At 41.5% G+C, this 18,850-nt stretch overlaps 1 protein-coding gene across 3 annotated transcripts; it reads right to left on the reverse strand.

The window, feature by feature from the left end:
* Positions 1-4,390: 4,390 nt before the first annotated feature.
* PTHLH (parathyroid hormone like hormone) lies at positions 4,391-17,073 on the reverse strand. 3 transcript variants are annotated; one of them, XM_015871172.2, is made up of 4 exons: positions 16,820-17,073; positions 14,496-14,617; positions 8,732-9,154; positions 4,391-4,925 (listed from the first exon to the last, which is right to left on the reverse strand). In XM_015871172.2, exons 2-4 carry the CDS (start codon positions 14,597-14,599, stop codon positions 4,916-4,918), a joined length of 537 nt encoding a protein of 178 aa, XP_015726658.1. In that variant the 5' UTR covers positions 14,600-14,617; positions 16,820-17,073; the 3' UTR covers positions 4,391-4,915. The 3 variants fall into 3 exon arrangements, with proteins under 3 accessions (XP_015726658.1, XP_015726629.1, XP_015726648.1); XM_015871143.2 differs by lacking the exon at positions 16,820-17,073 and adding an exon at positions 15,099-15,350; XM_015871162.2 differs by lacking the exon at positions 16,820-17,073 and adding an exon at positions 15,685-15,751 and having other exon boundaries at positions 4,399-4,925.
* Positions 17,074-18,850: the final 1,777 nt, after the last annotated feature.

Raw genomic sequence — 18,850 nt, forward strand, 5'->3', positions numbered from 1 at the left:
AGTTGTGTGATGTTTTTAGAGGTACTTTGCACATTCTGTATTGGCGCTTTATTTTTATGCAACTGAAGACCTTCAGTCTCCAGATGTACTACAGCATCATCTTTTCTCTGCAATAAATTATAATCATGTAACAAAATGTTTTAATCTCATAAAGTCAATGACTAAGAACAGGCAGCATTTGCCTACTTCCCAGACTGCTAGCAAAGCAGCCACATTCTCTTTGGTAGCTTAGTATATGAAAGGCACTTACTCATAAGTGAACATGTACTTTTACTTCAATGTAGGCGCATTGTTTTGGAAACAGTGTTATATGAATGTTGAGACCATGAATACATAAAACTAAACCAAATCATGCCTTTCCCTGATGTCTCTTACTTGATATTTCAGAGATACTTGATATTTCAGATACTAGTGCAGATACAAAATGTATCATATTTTCTCTGTGTCTTGAATATCGAATGAGTGCCTGTATTTACAAAGAACCTCAACAAACTCTGTGAGTGAAACTCCACTGTCAATCGATTTCTACTGCCAAATGCACAGAGCCTAAAAAACATCTGTTATCGAAGTCCAGCAATAGTGTATCTGCTATGAAGAACTGCCATCATCTGATTTATCTTCACAGCTTTTAAGTTCTGTAGTAAACATGATGATTACTTTAGAACCTGAGCAGCACTGGTGTGCAAAACGTAGGTTATCTTTGAGGTCTTACCCAATGTTGAAATGGGCAGCAACAAGATCTTTGAATGTGTTAGCTAAATCTGAAAGGCAAGGTAGATGTTCAGCACATGTCTGAGGCAGTGTCTCACCTCATGTTATGATGTCTTGCTTTCATTCTGTTGCAATTCTCTTTCATCTTTAACCCCCTCAAGCTGAAAATTTGTAAAATGCTTTTTATTACTGAAAATGTCAGCCAAAACAGTCATATCATTTTTACATGAAAATGTGTTTTATGTGCTAAAAATACTCTGGAAACTTTTGAAAAGCCCTAGTAGCTCTGTGGCTAAGGTAAGAAAATGGAAATTTGGAAGAGCATGTTCTGCATCAGGAATGCTATTTTATCACTATGAAGAACAGCCAGCCCTGTTGTGTGACCCTGTGAAAAATCCTTCATTTAATGAAGGCCACTTTACTGCTTTCACAGCAAAAGCCTTAATCACTTGACATGATGTGATGTGTTCTGCACACTGAGCGCACATCTCTTACCAAACAACTGAGGGTACTCCACTGCCTGTCAGCTCTCTTATTCTACCAGGCTGAGTGCCTTTCAGGAAGGTATAAGGAGGAAGGTGGTATGCCAGGGCAGAAACCTGGAAGTAGAGGTAGAAAGAGAAAAGAGGTGGGTGAAGGGAAAAGAGGAAATAGGTGGCAGAAGTAAAACATCTGATAATGTAATCCCAGAAATTACAGTAATGCAGTAATCTGTAAGCAGAGAAACCAAATGCAAGCTGTGCGAGAAATCTTCCCTCTAATACTTCAAAAACCCCTAGTGAACCTCAGTACCCGTAGTACTGTCCATCTTAGATGTGCAAATATGCCATGTGGAATATCAAGTGAGTAGTAATGTAAGAGAGCAGACTTTCAGGAGGTCATATAATGGTATAAGTTCTAGCATCACTTTTTTTTCCTCCTTTGAAATACACATACTTTTGCATTTGACCTGTCTATCAGAAAATACCGGGGTAAGTCCTGATTACTGCAGGCTTTCTGAGGTAAGTTGAATCACTAGGCTTGAACTGTCTGAGCAACTGAAGTTTCTTGAAGATCTTAGTCCCCTGTAGCTAGAAAATCAAAACTGCTTTTGCTTTTTTCAGTAAGCAGTCTTCTGGTTTTATTTTCCTGCAAAACAGAGAGCCTCAAAAGACTTGATTTTAGCATTGCAGAATTAAATCCACTGGTCTGCAGAAGTGACTTTCGAGCTATAATGTGAGAACCACCGGGTCCATAGATGGAATTTATAAGGACCATTGCTTAAAGATTTAATTGCAGACTTCATAAAAGTCTGTAAATGGGAAGTCCTTAATGGCCAGTGTAAAGATACAGGAGGGACTGAAAACACTTCACAGGAAGGCCTTCTCTTAGAAGTGTCTAGTTCTACAGAGACAAGGTTTCTTGTCTGAGTGTATGCCTTTGTTATATGACCTTCAGGTTCTCTCTCTGCCAGGGGTCAATCCTTCCAACAAAACTCAAGTGCCTCTGCCCACTGGAGTTCTAGATTTCAGTTCCAGCTGGGATACATTGTAATCCTGAGATACAAAATCTTCTTCTGACTGTATTGCAGTTAATTTCAGTTGTGTAAATTCAAACATTAGCTGGATACTATAAATAGGCAGGATGTATAAGGAGGCCAAGTTGAAAATGTGCAGGAATCATGCCTTTTTTTCTTTAATGCAACCCTGAAGTTGTGCTACGTTTCATCGTGTATATAATATTTTTCATCTGAAAAGGAAACAATAGTCATATGCTTAGTGGGTTTAGTAATTAAGTAAACATAATGAAGCGTTGGATATCACACTTCAGAGAAACAGATGCTGGAGGATGGGTAAGTTTTTCTCAAACTTTCTTGGGTTTAGTGTTTTCTTGGAGGTAGTTTTCTGCAAGATTGGGTAGAGAGCAGAAAGACATCTGGTTTATATTATATGATGGTTGTACTTTGGCAATGGAAAAAAATGGCACTTAAAAAAAGGAAAGAAGAATAAAAAAGAAAAGCTTGGCAACTACAGAATGGAGCAACAATTACAAGAACTATCTCAAAATTCCCAGGATTTGTAATTTATTTTCCACGCATGCATTTTTCTGATGTTGCTGATGTTAAGGGAGCGAGACAGAAGAAATTCAGTAGGATTTTACAAAGTACAGCTATCTTCACGAAACAATCTCCTTTGTTCAGGTTGCCCCCACAGCAGCTGTTGTGATTAACATGTGGGTGGTAGAAAAAGGGATAGGAAGCGGGACTCAAATGTTCAATTATAAGAAGCGATTCAAGATCATAACTTCTCTGCTGTTTTCTTCAGCCAGTGACCATCAAGTAATGAAGACCATCCCGTTTCCCTCCACCCCCACCCTTAACTGCCATTATCTATGGGTGTAGGAGAGAAATACAATTAAAGCAGATGTTTTTTTTTCAGAAACACAGCCATGTGAAGCATCTTTATGGTGGGAGAGGGGAAAAAATATTTCAGCAATATAACAGCACAGATTGCTGTGTCACCTACTACATGTCCCAGTATACATTTTTTCACCTTCTACAAGAGATGCTCCAAAAGTTATACCTCCTATTTTATTGTTTGCTCATAACATCAGAGGCAGATGTAAGTGGTATAGCAGTAGAGGCTGAACCTTAACAACAATATTCCCTTATATTTTGTTGCCATGCAACGTATGTCAGCAGAGGAGCAGAGGGGCAGTCTGACAAATTGGCATGACATGGAATTTTGTCTGAAGCAAAAGTATGGAACTGAATTTCTCTGTGTGGAAAAAATTGCATAAATTGACATTCATTGATGCTTGCTGGATATTTATGGAGAACAAACAGTGGATGTTAGCACAGAGAGGCAGTGGGTGTTGAAACATGGTGAAACAATTTGTTACCTCTACTAGTGCAGATTTTGGCACGTACTTCATGTAGGCTGCTCATTGCTGGTGAAAAGGCATAGCTAATGGTGGTGACTATGTTGAAAAATAGCATTCAGTAGCTAAAAATTTTCTCTACCAAACAGTGTTTTATGCTCTTTGTATCCACTGCAGTTTCCACATAGACAAGTGGGAGTCACTACTTTTGGAGCACCTATATGCATTCACCCAGAAAATTCTCTTTACTTGCTTTTTTTTGTTGGTGGAGGTGTTGACTGGCTGTTATGCTGTTGGTGTTGGTTTTTTTTTTTCCTTTTTATTTATTATTATTATAACATTAAGATAGCGTAAGTCATAAGTGTAGACCCATGAATCTACTGCTGTGGTAGGCAGTTTCATCTTTGGGTAAAGTCAGCGAGAGCTGAGGGTATCATATGCCTCCTTCAGACAAGACAGGGAGGTGTAATGTGTAAGCATCCCCCCCACATATGCAATAATTGGTTCATCCCATTGAGCTGCTTTATATATCCTCTCACTTGTACAGCAGCATGTCTTAGGCTCTGCAATACTGGAAGCTATACATTTTAAGAATCATGCTTTCAGTACCCCCAAGTCATTCAACTATTGAGCTGACTTGAAACAGACCACTGGAACAAAAAAAGCTCGGAGTGATTTTTAAGTGAAATCTAATGTGAAAATGTGGGAGCTTGAACCAATGAAAACACATTAGATTTAAAACCATTTTCAAATGTAGTGAAGAAAAAAATGGTGTTTCTGGTCTTGAAATTCCTCAAGGACACATTTTCTTTCTGAGTCATGATTTAATTAGATTATATTTTATTAAACATTCTTTACAAATTTTAAAATACTGCTATTATACATGCACAAAGGAAAATCAGTTTGAAAAATTTTGTGTAGGCATTCATTTGAAGACAACCACAAAACAGGAACATTTTATATCAGTTCTCAATATATATCTAAAGTGCATTATGTTACAAAAAATAGAGAAAGTCAGCAGCACCAAGATACGTTCACAAAATAAATACACCAGTCAACAAAATAAATTAGGGTAAATGTGACAATAATAACTGTCTTAGCCTTAAGCCCAATAAAAAAAAAAAAAAAAAAAAAAAAAGGGGGGGGGGGGGAAAGGAAAAAAAAAAAAAAAAGGAAAACTCACAATAACCAAATGTGCAGTTCAGAGAGCAATGGGGCAAAAAGATTTTATTCTGAGCATTTACAATATTTACAGGTAATAAATATTTTAATACTTCCCATATGTTCTATGTTTGCTATTACAGAATACTGCAATATGTCTTCCAAAGTTGTCTTGCTGAAAATATCAGCGCCTCCTGCAGAGAAAACAAAGAAACAAACAAACATTAATTTTCACTTTACATACATAGACCCAATATTAATAACAAGATTTACACATACTATGGTGAGTGCACCTTGCTAATAAGCAGTTGCACTAATAAGAGCTGTTTAACAGTGCACTACAGTATTAGAGATATTTTCAGAATCTATTACTCTCAGCTTATCTCATCTGGCAGTATGAAGACGTGTAATTTATTATGAAACTTAGACCACCTACTCCACTATACAGTAATCTCAGACAAATAGGAAAGAAATATAGTTTTCTGTAGGGCCTAAAAAAACAACATGCCTGAGTGCTATGGGTAGAAGAAACTTATTAGTCTATAACAAACATACTAAAGGTGTATAGGTGGAGAAATGAGAATTTTGATGTGAGGATAAGAAAAAATTCCTTTTGAACATCCTGGCAATCACATCCCTCCTGTTTTAGCAGCTTGGGCATTTGCTGGCTTATGATTAGAACTGTCCCACAGCATTATTCGGTCTCCCTTTCTCATGGAGAGACCACCAGGTAGACAGGAGTCTGTTCATGATGGAGCTGTGTATTTCTAAACTGTCAAGTCCATGAGTTCTACTTCGTCAAATTCAGCTTAGGTCTTGAAGTGAAGAGATCCTTTACAGCATGTCTCTTTAAGGACTTTAATAAAAGAAGAGACCTTATTCCTGAAACTTTCCCTTTGTGAGCCAGAGTGCTAGGACTGGAAAGAAAATGAGTATCTTGTGTTGGGCTATGACTCCTGTTGCACTCAGACAAAAACAAAAAATTCAGCGTCAGCTGCATACAGACCTAAAATTTGGGAGCTTTCTAAGGGATACTGGTGGGCTGGTGTGAGTTCTGTAATCCTCCTTTTCTTGGGAGCATGGGAGAACAAAAGCAGAGCCTGCTTCTATCTGGCCTGAGTAGTACTTGCTCTACATTATTTCAGTGCTGCAGGAAACGCTGAAGGGCTGGGCTTTTTCCCTTCTGCTGCATGAACAGCACACTTCTGTAATGCACCTTGGTTCCCTGGGAAACAGCTATAGAGTGGAATGCAGAGCTATAGGACAGAGCGTGATTCGCTCTGCTTCTGGATGGATCACTGAAGCTGTGGGTAGCGTTCCACATGGCAGACGTGTGTGGGCGTGAGACACACACAAAACAGCAAATCCCTGAGAGTTTAAGAGGGGATATTTTTATGTTCACATTGCAAGGGAGACTACATTTAACACAAGGGAGTCTGCTTGTTTGAAAAGTTCCTTAGGAAATTAGGTAATAACAGTTTAATTGAATTGGAATGGGAATAGAGCTAGAATGTTCATGAGAAAGAATTTTTAAGTGCCTGGAATGGAACTACTAGCACGAAGTGCCTCAATAACTAGGGTAGTATTGGGGTGTATACAGGCTATAGCATAATAATGGCACACCATTCATACAGTGTGACTGTATATGTGTGCCTGTACTACACAAGACTGTTTTTAAGAAGGTGACATTTTCACTCTGGCTTGGATTCTGGGCTTTATTGTAGAATTTAAGCTAAACCACAGCTCAACCATGAGCTCTGTATAATTACTACTTGCAAGATGTTTTCTGTGATTTTGCCTCAATTGTCTACTTTTATGAGGTATTTTTTTGTAGTAATTAAAAGTTTTGGTCTTTTTTCTGATCTAAACTCAAAAATTTTGGGACTGAGATTGGGCAGAAGGAGTTGGCATGAGGATTTTAATTCAGTCTGTTTAGCTGGAAGGAGTAAGATGTACAAGGAAAAGCAGGCTACTGCACTATGCATATCCATTTCTTCATAGTAAGGAAGTTATGTTCCTGCTGAGCTGAATCTAGTCTTAAGCATGCTACAAAAGCAGTTTCTACTAATGTAGTATTTGGACATCCTGTCTACATGAACCTTCCTTGTACAGCACCAGTAAATAGAGGAGAAGTTCCTGATTTAGCTCAGCATGGCTGAGGAATCAACTTCAAAACTCAGTCATCCCTCCATCTAAATTGCCCACTACGCACCAGTAACAGCAGAGAAAACTCTACTGAACCTATCTTCCCCCATCTAAAGAAAAGACAGGGAGTTAGGCCTTACTTTCATTTAAAGCTTAAATGTCTTGTCAGCCTTCAGGGATAACTATATCTTCATACTTAAGCTGGGCAGAACCAGCATAGTATACTCTGTCCTTGTGAAGGAGGAAAATTATTTTCCTGTTTCAGGGTTTCTCTTCAATTATTATTATTATTATTTTTAATTAAATATCTACAGTGTTGGGCTTCTTTGGGAATTTGTTCCTGCAGTACTGTAATCTTGGGCATCTTGGGCAATAGAATCAAAAAGGTTAAACTAAGTCAGGATTCCAAGGTAAAGTTGACTTCCTTCAACTGTTTCTGTTTCATGATTGAAACAGAAAGACTAAATTTAGACTGCTGTCTAAATTCAGGCTTGCATCTGTCATTTTTTTACAGCTTTTTATGGGTATACCCAAATAAACAGCCCTTGGATGTTTTTCCGTACATTGGTGATCTCTATATGTTGCAGACACTTCTGCCACTGAAATTTCTTAAGACCTATTAAAAGTTCAGACCTCTCCTGACAGGGGTACCAGAGCGTGCCTTTCCTAGGTGACTGTGATGAACCCATCTTCTCTTACAACACTACTATAGCTGCACTAACTGGTTTGTTGCCAGGGATGCTGAATAACTAGCCTTGGACACTAGTAACTTTGTAGTTGCCAACAGAAGCTGAGACAATGGAGTATGCCGCAAACTGCACCCTCTGAATCTTAACAGAAGTCTGAATTTTAGTAAGTTGCACAGCTCGTATCTCTTTCTAAGGGACATACTGTGATCAAGTGGCATTTCTGTTGTGTCTCATGAAAATACTTCAGGATAACTGAGGAGAGGACTACTCGGCCTTGTCCACAAGTGTACAGACTTCCACCCAAACTGAGATGACCGTAAGAGAATGAGTCACCTGGGGCACCTCTGCCTGAGTCTTAAGTTCACCCCTGCCCTGAAAACCCTTCATTTTCATATGTGAGGAAAGCGTGTTTCCTTCCAAAAATAAGGCTCAACATTTTTCAGTATCAGTGTAATTGTTTCACAAGCTGGTAGGATGGAGCTGAATTAAAAAATTCTAATTGCATGGAAAATTTTATGGCAAAAGACTGGTCTGAGTTGTTTTCAGATATTAACTTTAAAAGATATTAATTATTCTTAATTAATCAAGAATTTTTCCATTTTCTCTTCTAAGATTAAAAGTGAATCTTCTAAGATTAGTAAAGTGAAAAAAACTGCAAAGAAAGGGTGGGAAAGTTAACAAAAAGGGGAGATGTTGAGAGGAAAGAAAGAAAGCTTTGCCATTTCATAAATGCAGAGCCTTAAATAAAACTCAAAGTTTTCAGTATGTGGTGGCTCAGGATCTAACTAGAAGGTTATGATGACTTTGATGTGGTTTTTTTCAGCAGAAATTATTTTAATTGCTACACAGTTTCTAAAAGCTCATTTTGACGATAAGCAGTTTTCTAGAACTTTTCTTAATCAGGAATGAAACCTTCATGGAATATACCCTGCTATGATAGTGACTCTGTCACCAGAGGTAAAATACTTCCATTCTGGTGCAGATTTACCAATGGGAAGTGGAAGGGGTGACTTACCTTGACACAGTGCACAGCTGAAAAACCCATTGAGCACCTATGGCCATAAAGGTATACTACTACTTCAGATTCAAATGAGGCTTCGACCTCACACACAGAACAATTTCAGTAAATGTATGATATGCCTGTAAAAAAGATATAGCAGAATTACCTTAAAATATGATTATGTGTAGTAACAGAGTTGTCCAAGACTGGGTTCTCAGTTACATTGCTTCCATACATGCCAAAATTTAGCCAAGCTGAGCGAGCTCGCCTCTTTTTCTTCTCTTGTTCCTTACGTTTTCCAGGCTTTGTTTTCTTTTTCTTCCCTGATACCTTCAGGGGCTGCTCCTTGTAGGTCTGTGATTTGTTTGTCTCCTGAGTTAGGTATCTGCCCTCATCTTCACTGCCAAATCGGACAGGGTAGTTCTTCGTGTTGGTAGCAGGCTTAGGGTTAGGTGAGACCTCTGAAGTTGCACGGATTTCTGCAGTGTTGACACCTTCAATTAAATTTTGAAGGAATATCCTTCTTCGTAAGTCTTGGATTGATTTGCCCTTGTCATGCAGTAGCTGGTGCTCTGATACAGCCCGTTTGCTAAAGAAAGAGAGGAGCAGAAAGAAGTAGTTATGATTTGGTGACTGCCAAGCACTTGGCAATGGTACTCTCTCCTCTAGTGGAGACTGTGCACCAGATCTCAGAGCTGGAGACATCCAGTGAAATCAGACTGCTGGAGTAAATCCTGATTCTCAAAGTAGCTGCTTCCTACAGAGAAAGGGAAGGACTAAACTAGTAGCAATTCTCAGCTGACTGATCACTGGATCTGGGGTTGGATTACTCACTAATCTGTTCTAGGAAAGCTTTTAAATTCTTAATATAACACACTTCAGGCAGTAAAACCAGGAAGTCAGTTGCCAGAGATAGGAAAACTACAGCATCAGGTAATGAAGTGCAGCAGCCAAATAAGAGAGGGAATAACAAGTTCTGAAGCCAGAAGCTGTATTTATACAGCATCATTCTAATAATTTTCTTCAGCACAGTCACATACTTAGTAAATATAAATAAATACATGAAAGTGCATTTCAGTTCTAAACTTAAATAAGTACAATTGTAGGAGTATAATGGAAAACTTTTCAGATTTGGGTGCCTGAAGCATAAGCGCTTCAGTCCATAATGATCTACCCAAAGAGGCAGCCTGCTCAACAGCAGTGATGAGTATCAGCCACTCGCATCGACTTTACTACTTGGTCACTTATGTCTAATTACAGTTTTAGGTGTCTCCATGGCATTACTTTAAAATGTGAACTTTATGGGACAGACTTCTTGTCTTTGCTAAGTTTTACATTAGCCTTTTTTGTTCTATCACCCTCCAGAGCATCTTGGTTTCAGTAGGTCTCTGGTATTCTTTTAAAGTTCATGATGTTTTAGTTCACTGACCTCTTTCTTGAGGAGATGCTTATAAATCTGTCTTTTAGAGATCTTGAATTGGCAGATTAGGCATGAAATGTTTGAAGAAAGAAGATATAAGCAGCACCTGGATAATAAATAACTGTGAAAAATAAAGTCTTTTTTTCTTGGTGTGGGATAGATGCACAGCTGCACTGTAAACCACAGAAAGAGTGCAGGCTGGGATTTTAGTAATGTTCCCATGCACACTATAATACAGTTTATCCTTCCAATTGTCCTATTTCAGTATACTGATATTGGCTACGTATCCTCTCATCTTGTATCGGGTACTGCACATGACTGGATTCTTACTGGCCAAAGAAAGTCATTTCATTGCCTAGCCTGTCATGTAATCATTTGGTCAACTGGAAAGATACATAGCTGTTTCTGGGAAAAACTCATAAATGTAAGCGAGCATTCCCTTCCTTCTGTCCCATCTCTAATCATCCTGCAAGGTTTCAAAACATGGTGGACAATGGCAGTGTGCTAAGCGACTGGAAGTGTCCTGTAATTTATCTTTCAGAGTCCCTTCATTCAAGCACTTCATATTTGCGATCTGACAAACAGTAGAGCTATTTGAACTTGTTAACCTCATGTAGCATGGGTTTAAGAGCATCCCCTTCCCTATTTGTCTTTGTTAATTTGCAATTTGTTAGTATTAGGTTCAACTGATTAGTTCAAGCAATATTGCATCTCCATTACTCCACATAAAATTCAAACACTTCACCCAGTCTACTAACAGATGACTGTTTTTGCATAAAATGATGTAACCAGGGTGCTTGCTCAAAATCAGCTCTCAAGTTTGTGAGCACACATTTAGCCAAAAATTGTCTGTGATGTTTTAAGTGTCCCCAAACCAGATGAACATCAAATGACTTCAGGCCTTAGGGCAAGTGTTTTACATCCTTCAACTCAATGTTTCTAAGCAAAAATGCAATATGATAATACTAAACCAAACCCGTATTTTTTCATTCTCTTCAGTGCAGCTGTGACCATTAATGTAAGCTCGAGATCTCTCCCAGGATAGTTTTTTTCTGACCAGCGCAAGTCTCCAATAGCCATCTCTAACAACCTTCTCATTAAGGTCAGTCTGATCTGCAAGTGCACCAATAAAACTAGCATTTTAGTCTCCTCTGAATACTACTTCTCTGCTCTTTGTCAAGCTGTCTATGGCAGTGCACATTACTGTCCTTGCTTCAGTAATCTATTTTCCCAGGATTTTTGCATGGAAAATGTTTCCTTCTTCTCTCTGAGTCTGTAAAAACATGCAAAATCTTTGTGATTTACTGAGATCAAAATAGCATGCCTCACTATTTGTCACAGACAGCCTAAAGCCACCCTGATTCTGTAAAGGTTATTTGGTTAATTTATCCATTATGACAAAATTTTGAATCTCTAAAGCCTGTTATTGAAGTATTCTCAATTGAAAAACGATTCCATTTTAAAGAGCTGAATCCTAAATATTTAGTTCTGGACCACATAAGACAGTCAAAGAGCATTATACAGTCTACATACTGTGCAAGTAGGCATTTCCAAAATAATTCAAAGATTGACACGTGAAGGGTTAGTGTGCCAAACAGGGTGGGTTTCTGTTTAAACGTCTGTATAATACTTAGCATCAAGACTGTCCCCAAATAACATTCTGCTATTCCAGATAATTGTATAACACTACATAGTGCTACATTTCATATGACTTTTATTACTCAACCAGGCTAAAGGATTACATTTTGCCTACGAATTTCCCTTTTATGCTGTAGATCAAAACATGCTTAAAACAAAGAAGATATGGCAGATATATATCCCCTTGACTTTCTACCTCCTTCTACTCAATTACTCAAACAACTCTTTTGTTTATAAATCAAGGAAAAATACTTGCCCAAGACTGATGTAAGAAGTACTTCATACTGCAGATATCTTACCCCCACACACCAAGCAGGAACATAGTGGAAAGCAAAATGATTGTGTTCACACATCAGGGACAATATGTAAAAAATATTAGACTGTTAGGGTTAAGATGACCCACTGGAGGTTTCTTCCGTCATTCTATAAATGCATCTATCATTCAAGGAAAAAGTCTGACATGAAACCAAGTACAGTAATTATTAAACTAATTCAAGGTAGGTGCTTTTGAGAGAAGGATGGTAATGGTTTGTATTTCAGCAGGGTGCCCAGATCAACCACCATACCCAAGTACTCTGTGTGCTTATGAGATGATGGGAAAACATTAGAAAGCCATTCTGACTTTAAGCATATACTTCCAAATAAACTGTTCTTTTCAGGCACAATTTTCCTTTTTGTTTACCACTAAATATCTAGAGTTACCAAGAAGAAACACTTTTCAAGCAACAACTTGCTGTTTCAGAGTTGCTCTTATTTAACTGTTATCCTTGACTGTTCATGTTGAATCTGATCAGCAAATAACTGGAAACCTTTCAGTCAACTCACTGTCTGGGTTTTGCAAGACAGAGTGCCCTTGCCACTGGCTCCAATGGTTCAGCAGCTTTCACTCCCTATCTCAGAGTTAGGAAAAATATTTTCAGCAGGTCTGGGGACATGGTGCTGCAATGTTTGGGCATGCTGATAAAAATATTGAATTTCACTTTGAGGCATTATTGGGTTTCTCAGAAGTTCTGTAGTAACTAAAACATTTCTATAACAAATAAGTCTGACAATCTTTTCTTGGAACAATTTGATATGGTTTTCCTTGAGAGATTTGCCCTAGCAAGGCCTGGAGAACCAGACCTGTTTCATTTTGACTATTTTTGCATGGCTATAAGAACATGCTTTAATATTTTCATTTGCTACTGGGTTAAGCCTTTGAATAAAAACAAATCTACATAATATATCTATCTGTATATACATGTATACATGCGTATATACATATATAGATAGGCTTAAGTGAGTTATTATCCATTAACTCTAGGAATGGTTTGTGGTGATATTAAAACAGGACACATGTTTGAGTGTGGTGTCTGTGTTTGTGCTGTACCCACAAACAAAACGATGTGAATGCCACTAACTAACAGCTTACTGGTTTCTTGTGCATGTTTTACATGCCATGGCAAAGAGGTAGCTGAGTAATATGTTCTGAGTGTTTAACTTCCACTTTTTCTCTCCCGCAGCCAGGATGCAATGGGGTTGTTGGGAAGACCTCTAACCCTGACTTCTATAAACAAATGCTAACCTCTCTTAAGAAGAGAAAAATTATTTCTTAGCAATTTTTTTTTAAACTATTTTTATTTTTTCACAAATTTGGCTTATATCCAGTTCATGGTTTCTCAGCAAAGGAAATACAGAATTTTAGTGCACTTCAATAATTTTAGGATTTTATATATGAAAGCGAAGATTTGATCCTCTGGGCAGACAAAGATTATGCTCTTAAATGAAAAGAAATAGCTCAGTGGTAGCTTTCAGGAGTATAAAACAGCTAAGCACTAACTGATTTGGTAGAACACACTGTAGCAGTAACAGCAATATAATGTTTTACACAATTTGCTATAGCAAATAACTGTCTGCTTCATGCTGAAGTTCAGGTTTGAAGCTGCTTCACCTGGGGAATATTCTTGTTAATTAAACAAGAGGGGAAGTGATATTTGAAAATTTTGTCCTTGTGCGTGTAACAAAACAGTTACAAGGAAACCCATGTGAAATTATTTGCTGTGTTATGTTTCCCCACATGTTGCAACTGAATTTTCTAACCCACTTTCTCTAGCCCAACTTCCTCCTGAATTCTGTGAGAATAAAGCCCTCCACAGTCTGTCTGAAGTGTTTCTACTTGAGAAAATCTGATGCAAACCCAGTAAGAACTAGTGAAGTGCACGTGTGAGACAACTGCTTCTGCATCAGCTCAGTGGCTTCTCTTCTGTATTTTGCTTAGGATATATTAGTATGAGCCATGATGATTATTTTGGAAGGAGCAAAAGGATCATTTCCTGAAGAGAATCTCTTGAGTTACATTATAATTTGTCAGAAATATGCTTTTGCTTCTAAGTCATATACTGGACTCTCTTTGAAAAATAAATAAATAAGTAGCTGAAGTACCAGTCCAAATAGTGTTCAGTTTCCCAGCTTCATGATGGCTGTAACTGATATGCTTTTTCACCACCCTTGTCGATACTGGCTCTGTGCCAGCACTAAAGAAGTACATGGCATTTCGTATTACCTGCAGAACCTGCAGCAGCACGATGAAACGTACTACTCCTCTCCGAAGTGCAAAGAGGTGCACCAGCAATAGCTCACCTCCGACAAGCATGCAGCTGCACGCCGCTCCCCGCAGGTCGGAGCCCCTCTGCTCCGGCACTGCCTTCCCAGCGCTCTGTCAGCGTAGCAACTTCCCCGAACTCCCCTTGCCATTGTCTCAGCCCAAACCGTGCCCAAAGCACCTGAAGCAGGCAGCCCACAGCCACGCTTGCCAGGACTCCCCTTCAGCACCCCCCGGGGTCCCGGGCCCTCCTCACCCACAACCTGACCGAAAGAAATTCAGGTAACTCACAGTCTGCGGCTGATCCCCTCTACTGATCTTCCGTAGGAGGGCACAGAATAACTCAGCAGAAACACCGCGAAACTCCACTGCTGAAAGAGTTTCGTGAACATCATATCCTCCGGGGCTTAAACCTGCAAGGAAAGGAGGGGTCAGTCCTGAGCGACACATGCGCGAGCTCCGTCCCCAGGCAGTCCCTTGCTGTCAGTTCTGCCAGCTCGCAAGCTGGGAAGGATAAACAAACTTTTGGAACTCTCCGCAACAGCTCACTTCTTCCAAACTTCGCTCCGTCTCTCGCCTTTCCTTGCTGTCTGCCGCTCTCTCGCTTCCTCCCTCCCTCCGTCCGTCCCTCCGCCCTCTCTCTGTCTTTGGCCTCCCGGAGGCAAGATCTCCCTTAACATAAGTTTTAAAAAAGTCTAGCTCGTATTTGAATCGTTTTAAAGAGAGCGTCTCCCCGAGCAGTGTTCGATTCTAGGCTGGAAAGCGTCTGTCCCGAGGCTTTGTGTTACAGGAGAAGCCCTCTTTTCCGATAAGGAAAGACTTCCAAAAGTCATCTCAGCTCCTGTCGTAAACACACAGGTCCAGGCGGGGAGAAAGCCGCCTTTCTAAGTATACCTCTGCAAAAGTTAGATTCACGTCCTCTGTTCCTGAGAAGCTCCGTTCTCACTGCGGCGAGTGCCCCGAAGAAAGTAAAGAGCGCTGCCCAGCATTTCCATGTCTATGCGGGGCAGCGCGGGGCCTCACGGGGGTTGGTAGGCATGCCCAGCCCCGCAGGTTGGAGGCCGCGACGCTCACACGGCCCGGGGCGGACCGCGGGAGAGCTGCGGGAGCACGGCGGACTTTGCAAAGAGATGGCGCCCGAGGAACGTGTGCGGAGCCAGTGAGAGCCCTGTGCAAATTTGCAGCCAAAAGGGAGGCTGGAAAGCAGCACTTCCCGGGACCGGGATCAAAAGGGAGCGGAGAAAGGGAAACACCCGACAACACAGGCACGCAACAGACCCTGAGCGCTCCGGCCAAGCAATCCGCATCATCTGCAGCCGAGCTTTTTCCTCTCTCTCCCTTTCTCTTCCCCACTTGGTGTTTACCCTCAGGTCAGCACCACCCCTGCCGCAACACGGATCCTTCATCCGAGGGGCAACTTCCAGCTCAAGCCCCAAAGCCCAGACTAGGATCCTCTCCTCCTTTCCTTTCTCACACCTACCGTTGTTCGTCTCAGTTCCTCTATTAGCTGGAGGGCTGATTCCTAATGATGTTAATTGTACGCTAGTAAAGGCGGGGAGGGGGAGGGCTGGGGGGGAGGGATGGGGGAAGGACTCGGTGTCGACGAACACAGGCGCTCTTGGCCAAAAAAGTAAGTTAGTGGAAAGTTTTCTCCTCCTCTCTCTTTAGCCTTCAATTTCTCCCCGCGTGGAAGTGGCTCCCGCCAGGGAGATTCAGCCCCTGGGTCAGGTCGCTCGGCGGGACGGCAGGGTCAGTGGGAGCGGAGCCAGTCCGGAGCCCCCTCTAGACCCGGTCTATCCCGTATCCCTCAGAACAATCCCGCGTCGCGCCACTTGGTTTTCCATCTCAGGAAAACACTTAAAATCAAAGGTACCACGATCCTCCCTTTTCTCCAGCCTACATGAGCAAAGAAACTGCCCCTGGCTCTGCTGAAGCAATAAGAAAGCCGAGGAACCGCGGTGTATCCCATTCCTCTTTTCCCCCGACAGCTCGATTTACAGCAAAGGTTTCCCCAGTGCCCTCACAAGCCGCAACAAAACGCTGAGGTCTGCCGGGTTGTAGCTCCTGCTCATCCTCTGCCCACAGTCAGGAATGTTTTCTGGGCAATTTTAGGTGCAAGAGAACCATTTTTATACCTTCAGGTTATTCTGCATTAAGTGGCACTTGCTGCCATAATAAACCCACCACCTCCTTAGCCAAATTTCATAGCATGCCAGCAAATGAAACAAAAAACGTAAGAGCTGAAACAGAAATCATGTTGAAAACAGTAAATCGTTTATGCTGTAAATAAACTCCCTGAACACCTGGTAGGTTATAAAAGTATAGCTAATAGGCTTCTTTGAATTATACTGTCATTTTGACTAATTAAAGAGAATTGTGAAATTCCTTGAAAACAGCCCCCCCACATTCTCATAGATCTATTGTATTCATAGTAAAACAGCCATCAGATATTTTTGGAATTCCCTTTTCCCCCAGGAATTCTTAAAAAAGAGGAAATAAAAAAAAAAGAAAAAAAAAAGAAAAAAAAAAAAAAAGCAACCTTTACAGATTGAGGAAAAATAAATAGTCTTTATAAACCCAGAACGCTAAAGTTTCTTCAAAATTTATTACTTCACCTTTTCCTTGAGTTACAGCCCTCTGTGCCTCTCAGAGATCACCCTGGCCAAAAGTGGTTGATCTTCTCAGCAACTACTTCCAAAACTACTTTCTATCCTTAAGGAAAAAAAAAAAAAAAAAAGGAAAAAAAAAGTGTTTTAAAATATATCCAGATCTGCAGACTTTTTATTCTGCCTGCAACAGATTAGTGCTAAGTAAAGGGTTTTAAAAGCAGGTGCAGGTGCCTCGCTCCCTTGCTGCTCTTTTTATTATGAAGAACAGAAGCTTCTCCTAATATATATAGCGAGGGTGACCCTTCTCAATTGCTTTTATTGAAAAGACTGAACTTGTGACATCACTAACCACCTTCCTATGGCTGAGTTTGCCTCATCTTGCCTCAGTGGGCTTGGAAAAAAAAAAAAAATAATCTATGGCTTTGCTAATATGTCAGGAACTGAGCAGTGCCAAACCCTTTTAGAAGGCTTACTATCGCATCATGATCCCATGCCCTCCCCCCCGCCGAACCCTCGTTTGTCATCCGCAAAATCTGCTCGGCGCTTTTCTCCTGCCACCTACACAAATGCCTAACCCGTGAGCACACTCCTCCCAGTACCTAGCCTCACCGCAAGCCTGAGCCTCCTCCGGGGCAGGACTTGACAGAACTCCCCCTCCACTCTTGTCTAACACCGTTTTTTCCCCCCAAAAAGGCCTGGCTCCGCGTCCGGGCTCCGAGAACAGACGGGGCTCAGGTGCTTGCCGAACTGTGCCCAGGTGCTGTTCTCTTCATCCCCGTAGGGATGCTCCGGGGAAGAGAGGATGAGGCCGGAGGAGAGGAAGGGCCAGTGGAAGGATCCTTTGGCACAGGTACGGGGTCGGGAATGATGCTAGGCGGAGCTATTTCCGTCCCCACATCTGTGCCGAAGCGTCAGTCCTCGCATCCAGCACCCCTATGAGACAATGAGATTTTGGAGGGATGCCGCGCTTGGATTCTGTCTCCTTTTTCCATACGTATAAACAGGCATAAATCAGCTTGCCTACCATTAAGTTGACCCGGGAGGCTGGCTGGGAAGGTAAGTCTCTGTTTCAGGTTTGATACATAGTTCCTGAAGGGGGATTAGGACCAGGGGCTGTGGGTGGGCGAGCTCCCCAAACGCCACTCAGGAGCGAAACTTTCCCCTGAAACCAAAGCAGACAAGTGGGACAGGTTCAGCTAATCGGGGAGGAGCCGCAATTACAGCCCGAGTGAGACAAAAGGAAGTAATGACCCCCCGCCCGGTGCTCAGAGGCAAGCTGAGTCAACTCTGCAAACTTCCCATCCTTCACCTTTGTGAAGTCCTGCCTCTCCTCCTCCTCTTGTTTTACTCTCAATAAAGCATTTTCGTCATTTCCCCTCCCGGATTTCTTTAACCTCAGTTGCACTCGTCCAGGGCTTCGGTTCAGACGGGGAATTTAACCTCCCTCATCTTCCCAGGGTGGAAAAAATGGTGTTCAGCAAAACACAGCCTTACTGACTGCCTGAGAGTCTGGAGAGGAAGGGAAGGGAGCGTCAGGACAGCGACTGCTGTACTCGTCCTGCGAGGACCAGAAATTCCCTGAGATTTACGCAGCCTCGATCCAGCAAGGTTCAAAGCCAGTGATATCAGCTATAGAGGGGCATAGTGCAAAGTCACGGCGTTTTTTCGAAGCTCTGCGAACTTGGGTGGTCTCGAGGGTGAGCCTGCTACGCAGCTCAGGTTGCAGATTTAGGTGGTCCGTCTAGCACACACATTCTCTCCCTCGACCTGTTATCTATCACCCTGCTATCTGCAGCTCCCACTGAGAGTCCGTTGGCTGTTAGGTGTGACTAACGCCCTAGCTGGTGACTGGGGCACTGCAGCTGTCTGGGTGAGGACATTGCTTCGAGAAAGAAAATACCGTTTTCTCCCCATCAACAAGCCCTAGGCGTGTCGTGACAACCCATTCGTGCACAGTAATCCCCTTTATTAAACAAGGATAGAGGATCTGAGCAGGGCTGCCCCTCCCACTCCAGAGGCAACCGGAGGTCCACATTG

This window comes from Coturnix japonica, chromosome 1 (assembly GCF_001577835.2).
Source record: "Coturnix japonica isolate 7356 chromosome 1, Coturnix japonica 2.1, whole genome shotgun sequence".
Taxonomy (NCBI): Eukaryota; Metazoa; Chordata; class Aves; order Galliformes; family Phasianidae; genus Coturnix; species Coturnix japonica.